This window comes from Lineus longissimus, chromosome 1 (assembly GCF_910592395.1).
Source record: "Lineus longissimus chromosome 1, tnLinLong1.2, whole genome shotgun sequence".
In the NCBI taxonomy this organism is placed as follows: Eukaryota; Metazoa; Nemertea; class Pilidiophora; order Heteronemertea; family Lineidae; genus Lineus; species Lineus longissimus.
The window spans coordinates 26,841,040-26,858,212 of NC_088308.1; the positions used below are offsets into that span (position 1 = coordinate 26,841,040).

Sequence of the window (17,173 nt, forward strand, 5' to 3'; positions counted from 1 at the left end):
CCTCTTCCCTATAAAACCACGGACTATTGTGAAAAACTATCACTGTTAGATATAAGATTCTCACACCGTCTCTGCAATAAGTTCACGCTGTGCATGCAGGCACGAATATCTTGTAAATTTTCGAAGGGGTGTGATATAGTGTCGTCACTAATATACCTTTACACCAGCCTGTGTTTGAAACGTGTGCTTGAGTGGTCAATCAAACACTGAACAATGGAACCTACTATTTATAAAAAATAAACTTTAATTTAAAGCACAAATCTATACAGATAAGTACGCTATACATTTAGATAACTAATACAATTTCACCTACATGGAATGACATCCGAAAATGTCCGCCTTACTTTAGGTTCCAACCAAGATTGTATAGGATATGATAGACCTTATGTCATTCTCATTAATACTATAACGAGATGAATGAATGGTTACCATCTATTAGTTTCTCCTACTCAGCCACCGATCAGCAGTACATCGTTTCCACCAGCCACTGAAATAATAAAACACTAGTGTTGAATCAAAACCGGCATGAAGCTAGATTGCTTGACTACTCCGTCCTTTATGATGATACCGAAGGCAAAATAGGCGGGATGCAAAATTATATCAAACAGTGGTTGGTACTGTACTTATTGATCGTTATTTCTAACTCGTAAAAAGTTTGTTACCGGTAACAAAATTCAAATCAAGTATGGCATCAGAAACGGCTGGCAAGGAATCACTTACGTCTTCTAAAGACATCTTGAATGTAGTTTCCTCCGTGAATCCACCGCTGTGCCTTGCAAAGTTGTCTGTGAATGTGAAATAAAATTGGAGCTAGTGATGAATAAGAAATCAACATGTTTTGGAACGAGTATTTGCAATAATCAAATGTAAGAAGTAGTTGAAGGTGGAGAAGATAATGCTTACTGTACATGATCATGACCTTGGTCGATGCCAGGATAAAGTCTCTGAAGTTTAGCGTCTGATTCTTTCCGGCATATCGTCGCACGATGGGCGCCAGGCATTTCTTTGAAAGAGACAGACCTGGAAGAAAGAGGGGTAGGCCATATGAGACAACAAGGAGACGATAGTTTATCTTTATACATAACCGGTAGTTGAACAACGAAACGTCCGTGTGCTGTGCAGGTAACAACCTTAGTCTAAAATTACTGGAGTCGGCATGTGTGTGTTCACTCGAAAGCTAGATGTCTACAGTGCGATTGCCCTGCAATTGTAAGAGGGCGGATTCTTCTGCCTTATAGATGGCTGTCTCTATTGGCTGACTTATTCTACATGTTGACAATAACATTGAATGGTGGTACGGAAGCCACTGAATCAGCTTACCCATTCGACTGAATATCTCCTGAAGCTCGCCGACATCAATCGTCCCTGATTTATCGCGGTCGTATTTGTGAAATCCATCCTGAAAGAATATGGTGATGGTATGTAGAGTAGGAGTAGGATAGCAGACATCCTGCCTTATTTCTGAACCAAGGTTTATCAACAACTAACCCTTTAAAACCAAGGTGTTAATGGCAATCCCCCAATCCCTTGGTCATGTTAGTAAAAACAGCTTTCAAACTCCAAGGGTCACAGCCTCAGCTAAAGCAACATTACGTACCTTCCAGACTTTGAGTTCTGCAGTTAATTTGCTGAATTCCTTCTTGCATATTCGACCGGATTTGTTCTCCTGGGTTGTGGTTAAGGATAATGACCTCTTATGTGATGACTTACCAATGTGAGGCAATAAGAACCACACTGGGTAATCTTGCAGATTTTGAGAGTTCTAGCAGGGGGTGCAATAACTTAAACAGCATGCACTATATCTACCAAGCGACAGACGAAATCCTAAAAATTTTTCAACATAAGGATACGTCCACCATGGCTAACAAACTTCGCGCAGACTCTCGGTCAAAGTTGGCTTCTTCGTCTTCTTTGACACCTGAAAGATGAATTTGACAATTTCATTAGGATACTGACGATATATATGTTACTGTTTACTGGTATCCTGCCCGTAGGCATGAGCTTGCTATTTAGGCACTATATTTAATCAATAAACCGATGTGTCCATATTTCTTCTCGTGCTACCACGCAGTATTATCTCAAATGATTAAAAAGTACACAAATTCCAGTTACAGGAGCATCATTAAAAGATATATTTTTCTTGGCTGGCATCAGTTTTCTTAGCATTGTTGTAGTATTGAATGAAAGGAATATTTGTATGGTATTTGAGTTGTTGATCAGTGGTAGCAAAACGTGTTCGAGGTTGTAATTCTTAAAGGCTTAGCAAAAACGTTGAACTACAGAAAGAGTGGAGAGTATTTTGTTAAATGTAAAAGGACACGATAGGCAGTGCTAATACGGTTATCGTTAAGCTCACCAGGGGGACACATTGGAATATCTGTGGTCAGTCTATACACACCGCCTGTGACGACGACCTCACCTCTGAAAAACACATAGTTGAGTAGTTTCTGGAGCTCGTAGGCGTCGATTTCCTTGTCTTCGCCGGCGAACTGGTCGTACAGTTTGGCAACGGAATTCTCCCAGTCTCGGGAAGGTCTCTTCGCAATACTTCGTTCCTGAAAGATAAAAAGAACTTTGCAGATACTCAGCAGGTTGTAGCGGACTTCGTATTTACAAAGCAGTTGATATATTTCAAATTCCTGCCAGACAGACTTCGGTGGAAACCTTACTTGAGTACCAGTAGGCAAAGAGCAACAAACACTGGGTGGATGTGGAGGGTGGCACTTGAAACTCCCATGTGCCACGCAAAAGCACAAAAATAATCTAGAAGGCAAGGCAACGATTCTGACCAGCAGGCCCATATCAAAAGAAATGAAATATTTGTTTACAAACCTTTGAGTGGAAACAGGGAACAACCTTAACTGGCTTGTCGATTATTCTGAAATGGAAAAAGATATACATTTAATAACGATAACGCTTTCGATGACTGACTGCATGGTGGTGATAACTGAACTCCAACAGAAATGGTCAACTAAAATCATGTTGAAAACATCACACATATCAAAACTAGAGACGGACAGTCCATAAGGATGCACTTACTTTGAGTCGAGTTTCTTCTCCGTGAAAATCCTCAGCAGGAAGTTGCCCTCCTCGTTTTTGGAGAATGAAGTTGGAAAAATGACGTACTTCCATGGTTTGAGCTTTAGCCGCATGGTCACTTCACGGTAGAAGGAATAGGAACCAGTGGAGACGTACTTCAGATCACCTTTGGTGTATCTTTCATCGGGGCTCTTTTCTAGGGCGCGGCGACGGACCTGGCAGGGCAAAGGAAACGAGAGGTTTTGTTGTTACGGGTTGAATATCGTCACCTTATGCATGGACCTCAAACAGGGTAAACTTGGACCCCTCCGTACTGGGAGACAACCCCACTGCAAAGTTGAATTTATCATCGAGCCTTGTGCTGCTATTGATTGTGCCAGAATTTATATCGCTGCCGATTATCATAGTGCTCTTGACTGTTATATTTTTACCTTAAAGACATAGTATCCAATCGCAAGATCTACATGTCTTTTGAACTCTTCCATCAGTGATATGATCAGAGTACAATCGTCACACTCATCGTCTGTGTTCACATCCTCCAGTTCCACGCGGTATTGCGGGTTGTCATAGAGCATATCTGAATAAAGGGATGAGAGTCATTAAAAGTAACACAAAGATACCAATTGCCGACTGTCAAAGGAACACATAATGGAACGCAAGGTCTGTTCATATTGAACTTCCAGCTGTATTGCCTCCGTAAAGTCTCCGACTGCGTTGTCTGGAAGCTGAGCAATGTCAATACCTTAAGGGTCAAGATGGGTCTGTTTGACAGGGAGAATCACGTTTTTTCAGGATACACTGGGGAAACTTTGTATGAAAAAGCGGTACAAATTGAAAGGACAACTACATTTCAACGAACGCGAACGGGTATGCTACTCGCAAGCTAGTGAAAAATGCACACGCGAATATAGGTATAATTATGAGGACACAGACTAGTCTGTTACAATGATCGCCAGCCAACCTGGCAATTTCCTCATCTCACCTTCATCTGGGGCGTTGCCGCAGCCTCCTGCACTCAATCCAGACACCCAAGAACCGTGGTGTTCGTTGATTTGCCAGATGGATTTCCCCTTAAAACAAATACATGTACGTAAAAATGATGCCAAAACAAGGGTCGTGCATAAGGGTCGTACACCTAAACAATTTTAAAAAATGGTTTGTAAAAAGGAATCGATTATCTCAAGACTGATACTCAATTATAGTCGATATCAAAGTAGAAAGGAGAAATCAAGTTCGACGTATGTATAGGAATGATGATTATGCTAGTACATATACATGTAGTTACCGTTTCCTCCGCTACTGCCGCTGTCAGCGCATTGGGCGAGAGGTGACACAACTGACATTCTGTGTAGTTAGCAATCCAGTCGTCGTACCCAATCCTACAATGATGATAGAGGTATGATTATTTTGCAACCTAAAAGGTAGCAGCCGCATAACTTATAATCTACAAGAGTAATAACGACTAATCAGTCACATCTGGTCATAATACTCATGAAACTACTTGTAAGCCGATTTCAAAACAAGGATACTTACCAAAATTCGCCGTTGTCCTCCGACTGAAACCCTAGTTTTTCCTTCGTTTTCACATCTACCATATTCCAGATGGGTGAGGCTTGGGGTCTAGAAAATTAAATGAGCCCTTTTACCACTACAGATTACGAATCAGAGTACCTCAGTTTGAAGGGTAAGTCATTACACTGGTCCCATGTACACTACCGGACGCAGCTCAAAGCCCTTTTAGAGAAGACTATATTATCCTTCATGCCTTTTGCTAATGAGCTGTTGCATCTCTTTTCTTCTTTTTTCACAGAGTACTTAGGATCGTAAAACGTTTACTTACTTGTCTCCCCACAAACCGTTCCACTCACAGTATCCCCACGGATTCCTCAACCTCAGAAGTTTGTGCCGTTTGGCATCGCCTGTCTTCACCTTAATGGCAGAGAAACGAACAGTTAATGCATAGCAGGGGACTCGCCAAATGTCCTCAGCGTCCGATCAAGTTAGTAGAAGACTAGTATGTCTAAAATGGTAGTCTTGTAAATCATCCAGAGACTCATTTGAGTTGTTTTGACTCAATTTCAAAGAATGTATGCCACATGGTGGAACGTATCTGATATGTTAACGTGTCGCCTGGCAGATATGGTGCATGCTGTTTAGATTATTGCACCCCCTGCTAGAAGTCTCAAAATCTGCAAGTTTACCCAGTGTGGTTCTTATTGCCTCACGTTGACGTACCGTTGCTATTCCTGTAATACTGTACGCATGGCCGGCGTACAAGCCATTGTCGAGTTCAGTTTCCCACTGGCCACCATTGTCGTCATCACTCTTCTGAAATGGAAGACATGATAAGTCCTTTTACCTGGGACAGACCATCTTCAAGGTATAATAAAGAGGAACGTAGGGAACACACAACTAAGGCATTACTAAAGTGCACATACTTGACAATAAGCGTAATTTTTAGCAGTCGATTCTGTCAGCTACTTACTGAAATCGAACATCCCATCATTGAGTTCATGTTGAAGGTCTTTTCCAGCGTCTCAAATAGGTTCTTGGGAACTTTACTCTTGTCCTCAAGATCAATACATTCCGATATTCCTCCAGTGAAGTCGACCAGGGCGTCCTGGATTTTACCACCCTCCATGTCTTCATAGCTACCATGAAGCCTAGGAAGAAAGAAGAGCGGATTATTTTACATAATCGTGAAAATCTGCAGGGTCCGAAAATAGCAGAACAATCAATATCTGGTTCTTTTGTGAATGCTTTCTCATGCCACGCTCTCAATGCACGTGGATGCGCATGTGAGCACCACGCCATCCCATTGGTTGGTTTGCACTTGGCCATGGCCAAACGCGTGGCCGAATGCCTGACGTAGTTAGCATCACGATGATTGCATATCACTGACTAAGAAAGGGCAACGCATTTCACCCTAGAATTGCACGCACGGTTATGTGTTTTCTAGTTACAACGCCTGCTTTACTCAACCACCTCCGCCATAGTGGCATATGCCCTTAGAAATGTCTGCTCACTTTGCATATGCCTTTTCCATCAGAGCGACCCAGAACTCATTTGGTTCCTCTCGGTTCCTTGAGAATAGAATCTCATTACTCTCGGTGGAGTAAGGCAGTCTGTCATCGATTATTACATCGGTCCACTTGCCAAATCGCCAGAAGCAGAATCGAAAGATTCCTGTCAAGACCAAAATATTACATCAAACTGATGTTGTATCAGCTGGTTAGCAGCCATGGTAGCTGCACTGAGTGGAATAGATCATTACAGAAATGGTCGAACCAATAGCAATACAGCCGGCTTTGCACCAATTTCTAATCACGGGTAGACTTTTTATGAACCCTGCCAAAAGGGGATTGGCCTGGACCCCTCGATCCACTGCAGTACACACATTAGATGTTGTCTTGTTGTGCGAATAGGCTTGAGTTGGTTTGATAAGTATAAGGATAGCCATGAGAAACCGGCACCCTGTGGTCGATCACACGTGTACACGTTCAATATGTACATTGATGACATGGCCTGGGAGACCTCACCACGATTCTTCGTACCTGCGTAATCTTCAAACGTCTGGCCGTCCGGGCGGATGATATTTTTCAACAAGTGCTGGTCTTGCACAGCAAGGGAGGCAGCGGCTGCCACAAACCAACAGTCACCTAGAGAAATAATTGAACAAGCTATCCGACTGTCACAGAGGAAAGTACCAAAAGTGTCAATCTTGTCTTGGCGCTATACCAGGCATAGTCCCAATTTTAAAAGAAAAGCGCTGCATTAATTGGTATGTAATCAACATCCACGATCAGCACTGAATTGTTTAACTGCTTCCACGTGAATGGTATGAGTGCTTTTCCTGAATCGGTAAGATTGGACATACATGTCATCTGACTCAGTTGATTGGTAAATCGAGGTAAAAGCAGCCATGATGAAAAAGACAACTCTACACGTAGGTAACACAGGTTACGCGAATGCTATTGAGCTGAAGTCAATCTAATAGGTATGGCACTGATACTTCAGTTGCATGCCCCTACGGCCACATTACCTAGTTCTCCTTGGTCGAAGTCAAACCTCGATGCTTGGTCTCTAACGAAGACTGGGTTGTTTTGGATTTCCTACAAGGCAATAGTGATACGTGTAATTGAAGATCGTAATGTCGTGTTTATGGGCGATCCCTCACAATTGCTTGCGGAAGAGGAATCGCGTTCAATAATAGATAAGGAGCCTAACAAGTTCCTAACTCTTGATCAAAACGGGTTTTAGGAACCTGGCCAACTCTTCTTTATGAATGTAAATACGACAGATTTTCTCACTTCACGAATTTATTGATAAGAACATTTTTATAGAATGACTACGACAACTCGACATAGTTTTAAAAACACCTCTGCAATCTTCGCATGGACGTAAAGGTAGACGGGTATATGGTACACGAAAACGCATTATACAGTTTCAATTAAGGAATGGGTGGGGTGGGGGCGAGGGCTCGAACTGAGTTATACTAGTCGTAGATATAGCTCAAGGTCTTCAAGCGTCAAGTGCGTTAAACGTCTCTTTAAGTGCTACCGGTATTATAATAGTCCTCAAGCATAGGAGAAAGCTTAAACGCCTTTCTGTAAAGTTCAGCAGCTTTTTGCTCATCTCGCGCCCCTTCTAACCTCTCTGCCTCCTGCATGAGCTGTAGTCCCTGTTCATCTTTTGGGGTTAGCACCATTGCCTCATTTCGCCGGTACATAATGTCAGTCCTCAGAATATACTTTACTCCTTTAAGCAGCGCACCTCCCTCGTGTAGACGATGATGGTTGAAGATAATAGCTAGTCCTGCCTCGGGCTGAACTCTGTACAAAATGTTTTTCTCCTCAGCAACATAACGCCCTTGCTCATCTTTGAAGAGAGGCTGCTTCTCATTCACAAAATTCGTCGGCCCGCCCTCGAATCCACCGTTTAGGTACAACATGAGCGTCACCATTGAGCGCTCGTTAGAATCTTTTACAAAATGTCCATCAAAGTGCGGAGCGAAGTGTCCTCCAGGGTAGTATCGGCAGATTCTGAAAGCATCATTGAGTCCAACGGGGGACCAAGTCCCTTGTAAGAGAAAACCGATTCCCGTGATGTGTTTCTTTTTGGGATCACCGCAGATTTTGATATCGGTCAAATACGGTTTAATCCGATTGAACAAGGCCTCGGATAATCCTGGTGATCTAACCATGATCCGGTCACTATTCCTGTACGAATGGTTAGCCTCATGAATAGGCCCGAGTCCCATTCTCTCCGCCTTGTCAATGTAGTATTTGCACTCCTCCTGACTGAGTGCATTATCGAGAAGAAAGCCCTCATCGCCAAAGTCTAGAATGTCTCTCCGCTCGATCGTGTTGATAGACTTGCCTGGGTAAGCAGACAGAGTCGGAAGGCTCTCGAGATCCACCAGTCCTTCACCAACCAATTTCTCCTCCTTCTTCGGGACATACACCTCCATCGTAATAATGATACCAGCAGCAGCGTTTCTTACTGTCTATGACCAACCTTATATACCTAAATAGGTCAATCGATAAATTGCTGGGTTTCCTGGATGTGGTGCAATACTTCATATCGACGCTAGCGTAGCCACACTGATAACGCACGAACTATACTATGACAGCTTTGTACATGTATACATGTAGGACCAAGTTGGAGATGGCTGGTTCCTCTAAGTTATGAATCATTGATGACTTGCAATGAGAACCAGGAAGAAATAATTTACTTGAGAATCGGAAATAAAGAATAACAAATAAGTCGCTAACTTTAGGCTGGTTATCGCGGGCCTACGGAACTACACATAACAAAAAGTCAAGACTATTTATTCAAACATACACTTAGGTCAAAATGTAACGTTCGCTATATCTTAGCTGACCTACTGTAGTATCGATGTACATATACATGCAGAATGATTGCGAAATATAATGCCAGTTTGTATCGGTATAATAACTAAACCATGTGACAAGACCTTCCCGCGGACAGGGAACTCATGACATGTATGAAATAGCTTGAAGTTGGTCCAATGGATCACATACCCCCTCACCTTCCCAAAAAGCCATATAGATCTTAGATGAATACGTACCTTAGGCCTCTTCCATACAACATCACTGGCTACATCCTTGGTCCTATAAATTGATTTCGACACAGCAGGAAAATCTGGGTCCTCATAAAGTTTTCCTTTCTTTATTAGTTTTTCCTTTATAGATTCGAAAGTCATGGTGCTGCTTTAGCCTTAAATAAGCATTGAAACAGTAATAAGAACGTCTACCATCGTATTTCACAATTTTGGCAGGTCTAATTTTTGCTTGTACACTGTTATATCCAATACAATCAATACACCGACCAATTCATCGGTACATAAATTTTATATGCATTATTGTATGCATATCATTCATAAACAGAATATCATGCTCTAAGAATCAAACCGAATATTCACATTAATACACAGTAAATAAATAGCCCACAGTCCTGATGTACAACTTATGCATGCGACACAATATGACCCCATGGCCATTGACAACAACACTCTTGTTCATAGCCCCCTACCGGTCACCATGGGATTATTGGCTAAATGGATCGAATGTGATTAGCCTATTTTTCGAGAGGCGAATGCCTTTTATTATTGGGGAATAGATCGATATAGTGAGCGACCTACATTAAAGGTATATGTATGTGATATTATTTTTCCCTAAAATAGCTACCGTTAAATGATAACTATAGTCCGTGCAACCAGTCGGCATGGCAGTCGACCGCGGCCGGGCTGTTAGTTTTACATGTTTGAATGATTTTTTGAACATCAATCATGATCATGTCAGTGTGAATATCTAACAAGGCTGCAGCTAGTTAAACATGTTCCACATCAAGCGAATCGTTCAGTTGAATCGTCATAGTTTACTATCACCATCTATTCGGGGGTCGCAAACATTTTTAAAGTGCCCGGCGTGACAGCGGATATAGTCCCCCTGGAGTCATAGTCCGGTAGCATTGTATTTGACCAATTAAGCAGCATGATCTATTGTACCGCTAACCCTAACCAAAACATTTAGCAATGCGGGCTATTGTTACACGGACTATCAGCCCTAGGACTACTATCCCTTGCACACCGGCGTATGAATTCTCTCAAAAAGGCCGCAGTATTGAAATAGCAATTTCCTTGCCTATACCTATCGAGCGGTGAGGTTTAGAATTATCAGTGATGGCCAACAAGACATCAAGTAATGCAGCTGCAGATAAGAAAAAATTGCAAGATGATATTACGGAATAATCAGCAGTCAATAAATGCTACCTGTCGTGGGTAGATATCTAGTTGGTACATGTGATGAACTAAATAAGTGTCAGTTTAAGTACGTTCGGTAAATAATCGGTAACCTAATTTGTAAAAGTCAGGAAAAATACAATTGCCTGTCCGAAACAACTGTCTGATTTCACACCAATGTGTGCTTTACAACTTTGAAGTATAATTTGCAAGGCTAAAAGTTGCGGCCACGTTGAAATTGCATTTGTTATCGGAAGCAGCGTCGTGTAGCAGAACTGACCGAATGACGAAATGCTGTCCCGGGCTGCACTGCTTTCGAATCTGATACTTTTGGCCAAGTTGTGTTACTGCAATGTAAGTAGTGTGTTCATCAGATTGATTGTTTCATTCCGTTCTGGGAAGCTCCGAAATTACCAATCAACGCTACCCATTGTTTTTCGTGTTACGCAGTAGCGTGCATTTAGATTCGGACTGGCAGTATTCTGTCATCAATGTCAACCCATCTCAAAGACTTTGACATTTTGTTCAGGTTGACCTTTTTACTTGCAGGTTATCGAAAAGCATTCAGGTATGTTACACCCAAGCGCAAGCATATTTTGTTGACTCTTGGTCGTGACGAAGCGAACGTATGATACATTGCTTCACCGATATCATTCAAACTAACTTAAAGTTAACTTAGTCAAACTTAGAATTGAAGATACCAATTTGCCTTGATTGGGACCGAAAATCGTTGCTTCATCGTTTTAAAGCCTGCTTTCTGCATTGTGTGACAGAAAGCATCAACATAAGACCCAGTTGAGACTTTACGGCCTCATACCATCTTATAGTGTCTTAAGTTAGTTAAACACTTCAATTCTTGTTTTATTTTGGACAGACGGCCAATCCCCTGTAAACCCAGAGGAGATCGCAGGTGAGCGAATAATGTTCTAGCCTCATTGAAAAGATAGTTGAAATAATATTTGTACCATCTTTTCCGCCAATCTTAATACACTTCTACGTAGAAAGCGTTGTACAGCTTCCGCCAACTTATTAAATTAGGCTGTACTTACTGTTGTCCTATTCGAGCTTCGAAAATACATTAGCCTTCCATTATCACTCTCCACCCACTTCGGTTGATAGCCTGTACACCTTAACCAAGTATGGATACTTGATATAACGTAAATAGATTAACAAGCAGTTCCTATCATCTCGAACATTGTTTCTCAATATAGATTTTGTTGATTGTGACCAGTACATGTTGTTTTTTTACCAATCTAATTATACATTTCAAAACATTCAGACCTCTTCGAAGGTGACATTCAACTCGGCTCATCGGTAAAGTATAGGCCATCTCATTTCATTTTCTTCCAAAAAAACCCCGTCGTTCTCAAAACAGGCCAAATAAGATGTCAGCTTTTTTACCTGTTTTTATTTCTCATCGTCGAGGTAACTCCATGTCAGTGTATCTACAAGAATTCGATAGTGATCAAACGACCTAAATTTAAACACAATTTTCTAGTGGTTTGATTCGTGCACGCCTACAAAGTGCGGATGTAGCGTTGACGTCCTCAGCAAATCTTACAGTGACAATAATGCAGCATTGATTTCATTCCGTTTCATTTTATTTCAGTTTCGCAATGCAGTGCCAGACCTTGGTATGACTTGGGAAGATGGCGTCGTACCGTACGTGATAGATACTTTTGCAGATTATTGTAAGTTTCCCAAAATGTTCATTGTCTGATTCACTAACGTAGATATGGATAATACCAAGTACCAAGAACTCTCGGCGAAGCAGTCCAATATCTTCGTAAATAATAGTATAATGAACGAAAAATTATCGTATATAGTGTCAAAGCATTTGCCTCATTGTATTTGAGTCTCTGCTCCAGCATGTCCAGGATAAAACCACTGACATGCCAACATCTAAAGGGCATCAAAAGATGACAAGATGTGATACATCGGTAGGTAGGCCTACAGTTATGTCACTTTCATGACGACCATCTTGTTCAAGCTGTCATTAAAACACACGTCTTCTGCAGCTGATTATCAAAAGGAAACGATACAAAAGGCAATGGATACAATCGAGGCAGTCACCGCTGTTAATGGGAAGAAGTGTGTTCAGTTCGTACCAAGGAAAGCCCAACGAGATTACCTCAAAATCAAGAAAGTCAAAGGGTGAGTTTATGCCACTTGGGGGAAATACGACTGTCCCATAAACGCAGTGGCGTCGGCGAAAGCCTCTTTTCTTCACCTGGTTCCATTCCAAAGTCCGCGCAGCCTCAGAATGTCCGATGTGAAACAAATATGAAAGGAACACCAACCATTGAAAGTACAAGTTCGGTGTTAAAAGCATTCTAAATGTTCCGATCATTTTCTGAGGTAAAAGAATCACACATTCGTATCTTTGTTCTGTTTGAGTCACCTCCCTCCACATTTTAGTTGCTCGTCCGGGGTCGGTCGTAAAGGCGGTCAACAAGAGGTATCTCTGGTTTTTGGCTGCTTCTTGAAGGGGTTAATCATGCACGAGCTTCTCCACGCTCTCGGGTTTTGGCACGAGCAGAGCAGGGCCGATAGGGACGAGTTTATCACTATCATGTGGGATAACATCAAGCCAAGTGAGTACGATACTTTAAAATGATAGCAACTTGTTCGATTAAGCAGTTTTTTTACAATCGTGTTGGTACAGTATGTCTCGAAATTGTTATTCGCTGAAGGCAGCGATAGCAGTTGCATTAATATTCGTTTCGTTCGATATTGTCAGCGTGCAACAAAGGATCGTTTCGCTAAGGATTTCAAAGGCGTACTGCATTTTCTTATGATTTTTACCAAATCAGTTAAATGGTCATGTCGGGTTGTTTGAGCTCAATGCTACCTTTCTGTGGGCAGCAAATAACACAAAATTGGACCTTCTTGTAGAGTATTTTACTAAACAACATGTTTAGGATATCCACAGGCAGGCAGATAGACGTGTTCAACCCTTTATTTTACCCCGTGGCCGGTTATTAGCGACAACACTACAATATCCATTTGATACAAACTTTGTGATTCTACAAAGTTTGATTGAGAAAGGTTATTCCATCCATTTCAAGAATCATCTCGAAAGTAATGCCGTGGTCACACTGGGGTTTTAACACGAATTGAATTCGAATTAAAACGTTGATACGTATTGGGGCGTCACACTCAATTCGGTTCATACCGATCTCAATCCGCTTTAACCAACACGGTTCTTAAACCGAATTGAATGCGAATCAGCTAATCCGAATCAACGAAACCGTATTGAGATTTCAAGTGTGACGCGCTTGATACGAATTAAGAATTTCGATCGCACTGTGCATGCGCCCGGCGCACTTCCTCTTCCGTTAATTCTCCGCGCCAAACTTCTATCAATTCAATTGATTGTGCTAGTCTTGTAGGATGTGCTGAAGTGAATGCCTGGTAAATGGTAGAGTTATGATCTACCAAACACAATATGAAGATGTTTTTAGAATAATTTTTTCATGCAATTTTGAATAGATTTATTTTTGTACGGAGTAAAGTTGATCTTATCAGAGGTTTGATTGTTTGTTACGCCACAGAGACCAAAGATTGAATGGTGAATGGCCTAGGAATGTATGCTGAATGAAACTGTTCTTGTATTTTTTATGTATGTATGTACATGTACTAGAATTTGCTTCTTGCAGGATCTGCAGATTGAAATTGAATGCTTGATGTTAGTATACGCATTGAGTGTAGCGCGTTTTAAACCGATTTGAATGCGTATTCGGGACAGTGTGACGCGACCGTTCTGAAACTGGATTAACCAATTCGTATTCCGGAGAGCGCTCTACGGAATTCGGTTTCAATTCGCATCCAGTGTGAACACACCATTAAGCTCGTTGTACTATAATCGTTTTTGTTCATAATGTCTCCATAAACTATAATCTCTGGCGGTATCTCATTTTGTATTTTGTTTCCAGATCATAAAACAAACTTCGAAATGAAACTCGCCAAAGACGTCCACCACCTCAGTCAGCCGTACGACTATGACTCAATCATGCACTACTCCGAGACGGCCTTCACGAAGGGTGACATGATTACAATCCTAGCCCATGATCCACACGCCAAGATCGGCCAGAGGGATCATCTCAGTCCTATTGATATCAAGGAGGTACAGATTCTCTATGGGTGCATTGGTAAGCGTCATCTCTTCACAATGCTGAGATTCAACAATTATTCGTGAACAAGTTATTTATCCAGAACCGTCATAGCAGGGCAAAATCGAGTCGACATTTGGAATAGACCTACATGTATTTACAGTTCCTCAGCATATTAGCGAATGGCTTCTCTTTTCTCCACTACCGAAATAATCCTGCCTGTTTTTTACCTCTAATCATGTTTATCACTATTTTGTTTGCAGAAGGAGACAGACCAACAATCCACACGAAGGATAAAGTGTTACCAGGGAAGGACAAGAATGGTAAGCAACATATATGTCAGATTGTAAGCACACTTTGCATTCTCAGGTCTTAGCTCCCTTCATTATCTTTATGTATATACAGCAAGCAGACATCCCAAGTAAGGCCATCACAAGTCAGCCTGAGAGAGTACTCCTGGCATTCGAACTTTTGACAAAAGTGTGAGTTTTTTATTCAAAAAGATAATGAAAATGAGGCAAGCAAATATCGTTGGATAGCTGTTAGAATTGATTCGGTTTTCTTATCCTCACTTAGACGCTGTCTTCCACTGTGACTTCGAGGATGGATGGTGTGGAATAAAACCGAGAGCTGGCGATGAAGTGAGCTGGGCGCTTGATTCATCCAAGCGAAAGGAAGGAATAGAGACAGGACCTGATGGAGATCATACCTCAGGTTCAGGTGAGATAGGCAATGCATTATTGTACTGGTGTGTAGCCAGGAGTCCGAGAGGGGATGTTGCCTGCCCGAGGAACTGTCTTTGTACAAAGTTAAGATATTTTCGCGGTCAATTTTAAAGAGGTTCTTCAGCCAAGGGATTTTCACGCTCAAATTCAACGTTCTTTTTCGATTAGGGAAGGCGTTCGGATCCCCAACTCCCCATGCCTTCGACTATGTTTCCACCGACCACGTCAGCTTACTACCGTAGAACAGTGGAGAGCCAAACAATTGGCAACGATTTCAAAAAACTGATATGCATTATGATCGTGTATAAATATCTATTTGGCAGGCACATTCGCGGTGGTTCGCAACACCAACCACCCAGGTACAAGCACAAGAGTGTCGTTCCCCAGCGTCAAGGCAAGCAACATCGGGTACTGCATCGACCTTTGGTACAATCTGTACGGTGAAAGCGCTGGCATGATGATAGTCAATGATGGAGATACGGCAGTGGAGATTATATTCGGTGATCAAGGAGGCGACTGGGTTCATGGCCAGTTCACCGTCAGATCAAAAAAGGGTGTGAATGTACGTATACACTATCGAAATCAGAATCTCTTATAATAATAATTGTCGTAAAATATAACTGCTTTGTGATTACATTTTGTCTATTTCGTGAGAAAATAACCCTGCACGAAAAAACCCTAAAAAGGCTTTGTTAGTTTACGCCCAACATCGAATTAAGTAACCCAAACAAGGTATTTGGTTAAGAGATTCCTCATGCGCTGTGTGATTAAAGCGAACTCGCGTTCTATGGAAACCTCCCCTAATCCGGATTGGGATCATTTTAAACGCATCAAATATCAACAACTCTGTTGTATTTTCAGATTAATATTGAAGCAGTTTGGGGTCCGGACTACACGGGTGACGTAGCCATCGATGATGTCGGCATTTTCAAAGGTCCGTGCTGATCCAGAATTTGCACATGAAATAAACAAGTAATAAAGTATCACAATTGTTTATTGTTGTTTTTCAAATTATGTTTTTAAGAAAGTACAACATGTAGCTTGAAACAGTCATGGTGGTCGCTGGTGAATGACAGGACTTTCTTACCCAAAAAAGTACCCATGATGGCTAATATTCACTATTGGGTATGTTTTCACTGAATGCGATTTTGAATGATTCGCACAGCGCATGTGATATTGCAAAACAAACGGTTTTTGGGCGTTTTCTGTTAAGCGAAGCATTAAAATATCAAAACCGTGATGCGTGCGTTGTCGCAATCGCTGTCGGTGCAACCCTACCCTGAACCTATGCTGGAGGCCATAACACAATCAATCGGGTGAGAAACCAAGACTTACAAGTATCTGGAAATGCGGACCTGTGACATCATGCAGTACACTTTCGCGCTAACATTAGGGTGTTAATATTCACTTAACACCTTTTATTTCTGCGCGAATATGTATGACCCATCCCACCTTTTTAATGGGTACAAGTCGCATTTGGGAAACATAGAGATGCCCGAGAGTTGTTCACACGTTCATAGCTTAAGATATAAACTTCATATTGGTATACGACCACTTCCATTTTTATATCTTTTATGGTGTCTGAGGTATTCACAATATGTTCAGAGAAAATAAAATGCTTTTTAAACAATACTTTTTCGGAGATAATAAGGTTTTTAAGACAACCCATAGTGTTTGCTTCTTGAGCAGAGCTCATTAGGTTCCCTTATAACGTCTTCTAAACAATACTTTCGCCAAATTGCCTGGTAGAATACCTCGATATATTGTTCTTTGTGAAGATTATTCTGTCTTAATCTGAAAGTGGACCAAAATTTACGTAAGTCTACATTCCAGATCCCAGCGTATAAAAATACTGGTTGTTAAGTTTTTTAAGTACTTTTATGATGCAGTCATGCTTTGTAACATTTTCTGAGGTTAAAACTCTGTCAAAATCTCTGTAAATCTCGTCCATGTGATATTTCGGATATGGTTATGGAGTGCCGACCGCCTTTGACAGACGTTACTACGGTTGCTCCATTCGACGTGTTGGACGA

The 17,173-nt window shown here is 41.5% G+C and overlaps 3 protein-coding genes across 7 annotated transcripts; 1 reads left to right on the forward strand and 2 right to left on the reverse strand.

Moving 5' to 3' along the window:
- Nucleotides 1–226: 226 nt before the first annotated feature.
- LOC135495053 (calpain-B-like) lies at nt 227–9,545 on the reverse strand. 5 transcript variants are annotated; one of them, XM_064783483.1, is made up of 20 exons: nt 9,131–9,545; nt 7,082–7,151; nt 6,594–6,698; nt 6,066–6,225; nt 5,525–5,702; nt 5,275–5,367; nt 4,880–4,968; nt 4,573–4,659; nt 4,325–4,418; nt 4,022–4,109; nt 3,471–3,616; nt 3,127–3,254; nt 2,833–2,878; nt 2,357–2,555; nt 1,851–1,918; nt 1,598–1,666; nt 1,321–1,399; nt 904–1,020; nt 721–785; nt 227–487 (listed from the first exon to the last, which is right to left on the reverse strand). In XM_064783483.1, the coding sequence occupies exons 1-20, from the start codon at nt 9,263–9,265 to the stop codon at nt 461–463; spliced, it is 2,043 nt and encodes a 680-aa protein (XP_064639553.1). In that variant the 5' UTR covers nt 9,266–9,545; the 3' UTR covers nt 227–460. The 5 variants fall into 5 exon arrangements, with proteins under 5 accessions (XP_064639553.1, XP_064639540.1, XP_064639532.1 ...); XM_064783470.1 differs by having other exon boundaries at nt 2,399–2,555; nt 3,040–3,254; XM_064783462.1 differs by having other exon boundaries at nt 3,040–3,254.
- On the reverse strand, nt 7,226–8,562 carry LOC135495078 (uncharacterized). Its single transcript, XM_064783498.1, has one exon. It carries the CDS (start codon nt 8,507–8,509, stop codon nt 7,589–7,591), a length of 921 nt encoding a protein of 306 aa, XP_064639568.1. The 5' UTR covers nt 8,510–8,562; the 3' UTR covers nt 7,226–7,588.
- A 963-nt stretch (nt 9,546–10,508) lies between the features above and the next one.
- LOC135482584 (low choriolytic enzyme-like) lies at nt 10,509–16,123 on the forward strand. The gene is made up of 12 exons (XM_064762747.1): nt 10,509–10,657; nt 10,853–10,871; nt 11,178–11,213; nt 11,583–11,617; nt 11,913–11,994; nt 12,322–12,457; nt 12,722–12,897; nt 14,239–14,454; nt 14,679–14,738; nt 14,992–15,135; nt 15,464–15,702; nt 16,002–16,123. Exons 1-12 carry the CDS (start codon nt 10,595–10,597, stop codon nt 16,083–16,085), a joined length of 1,290 nt encoding a protein of 429 aa, XP_064618817.1. The 5' UTR covers nt 10,509–10,594; the 3' UTR covers nt 16,086–16,123.
- Nucleotides 16,124–17,173: the final 1,050 nt, after the last annotated feature.

Bases quoted from the DNA above. Each gene is read 5' to 3' on its own strand.
- LOC135495078 (XM_064783498.1), bottom strand. From the start codon at position 8,509: ATGGAGGTGTATGTCCCGAAGAAGGAGGAGAAATTGGTTGGTGAAGGA.
- LOC135495053 (XM_064783462.1), bottom strand. From the start codon at position 9,265: ATGACTTTCGAATCTATAAAGGAAAAACTAATAAAGAAAGGAAAACTT. The intron at 1,919-2,356 runs GTGAGCTTAACG...TTCATCTTTCAG, and splicing joins TATTCCAATGTGTCCCCCTG to GTGTCAAAGAAGACGAAGAA. The intron at 1,667-1,850 runs GTATCCTTATGT...ACCACAACCCAG, and splicing joins GTTTGTTAGCCATGGTGGAC to GAGAACAAATCCGGTCGAAT.
- LOC135482584 (XM_064762747.1), top strand. From the start codon at position 10,595: ATGCTGTCCCGGGCTGCACTGCTTTCGAATCTGATACTTTTGGCCAAG. The intron at 14,739-14,991 runs GTAAGCAACATA...ATCCTCACTTAG, and splicing joins ACCAGGGAAGGACAAGAATG to ACGCTGTCTTCCACTGTGAC. The intron at 15,136-15,463 runs GTGAGATAGGCA...TCTATTTGGCAG, and splicing joins AGATCATACCTCAGGTTCAG to GCACATTCGCGGTGGTTCGC.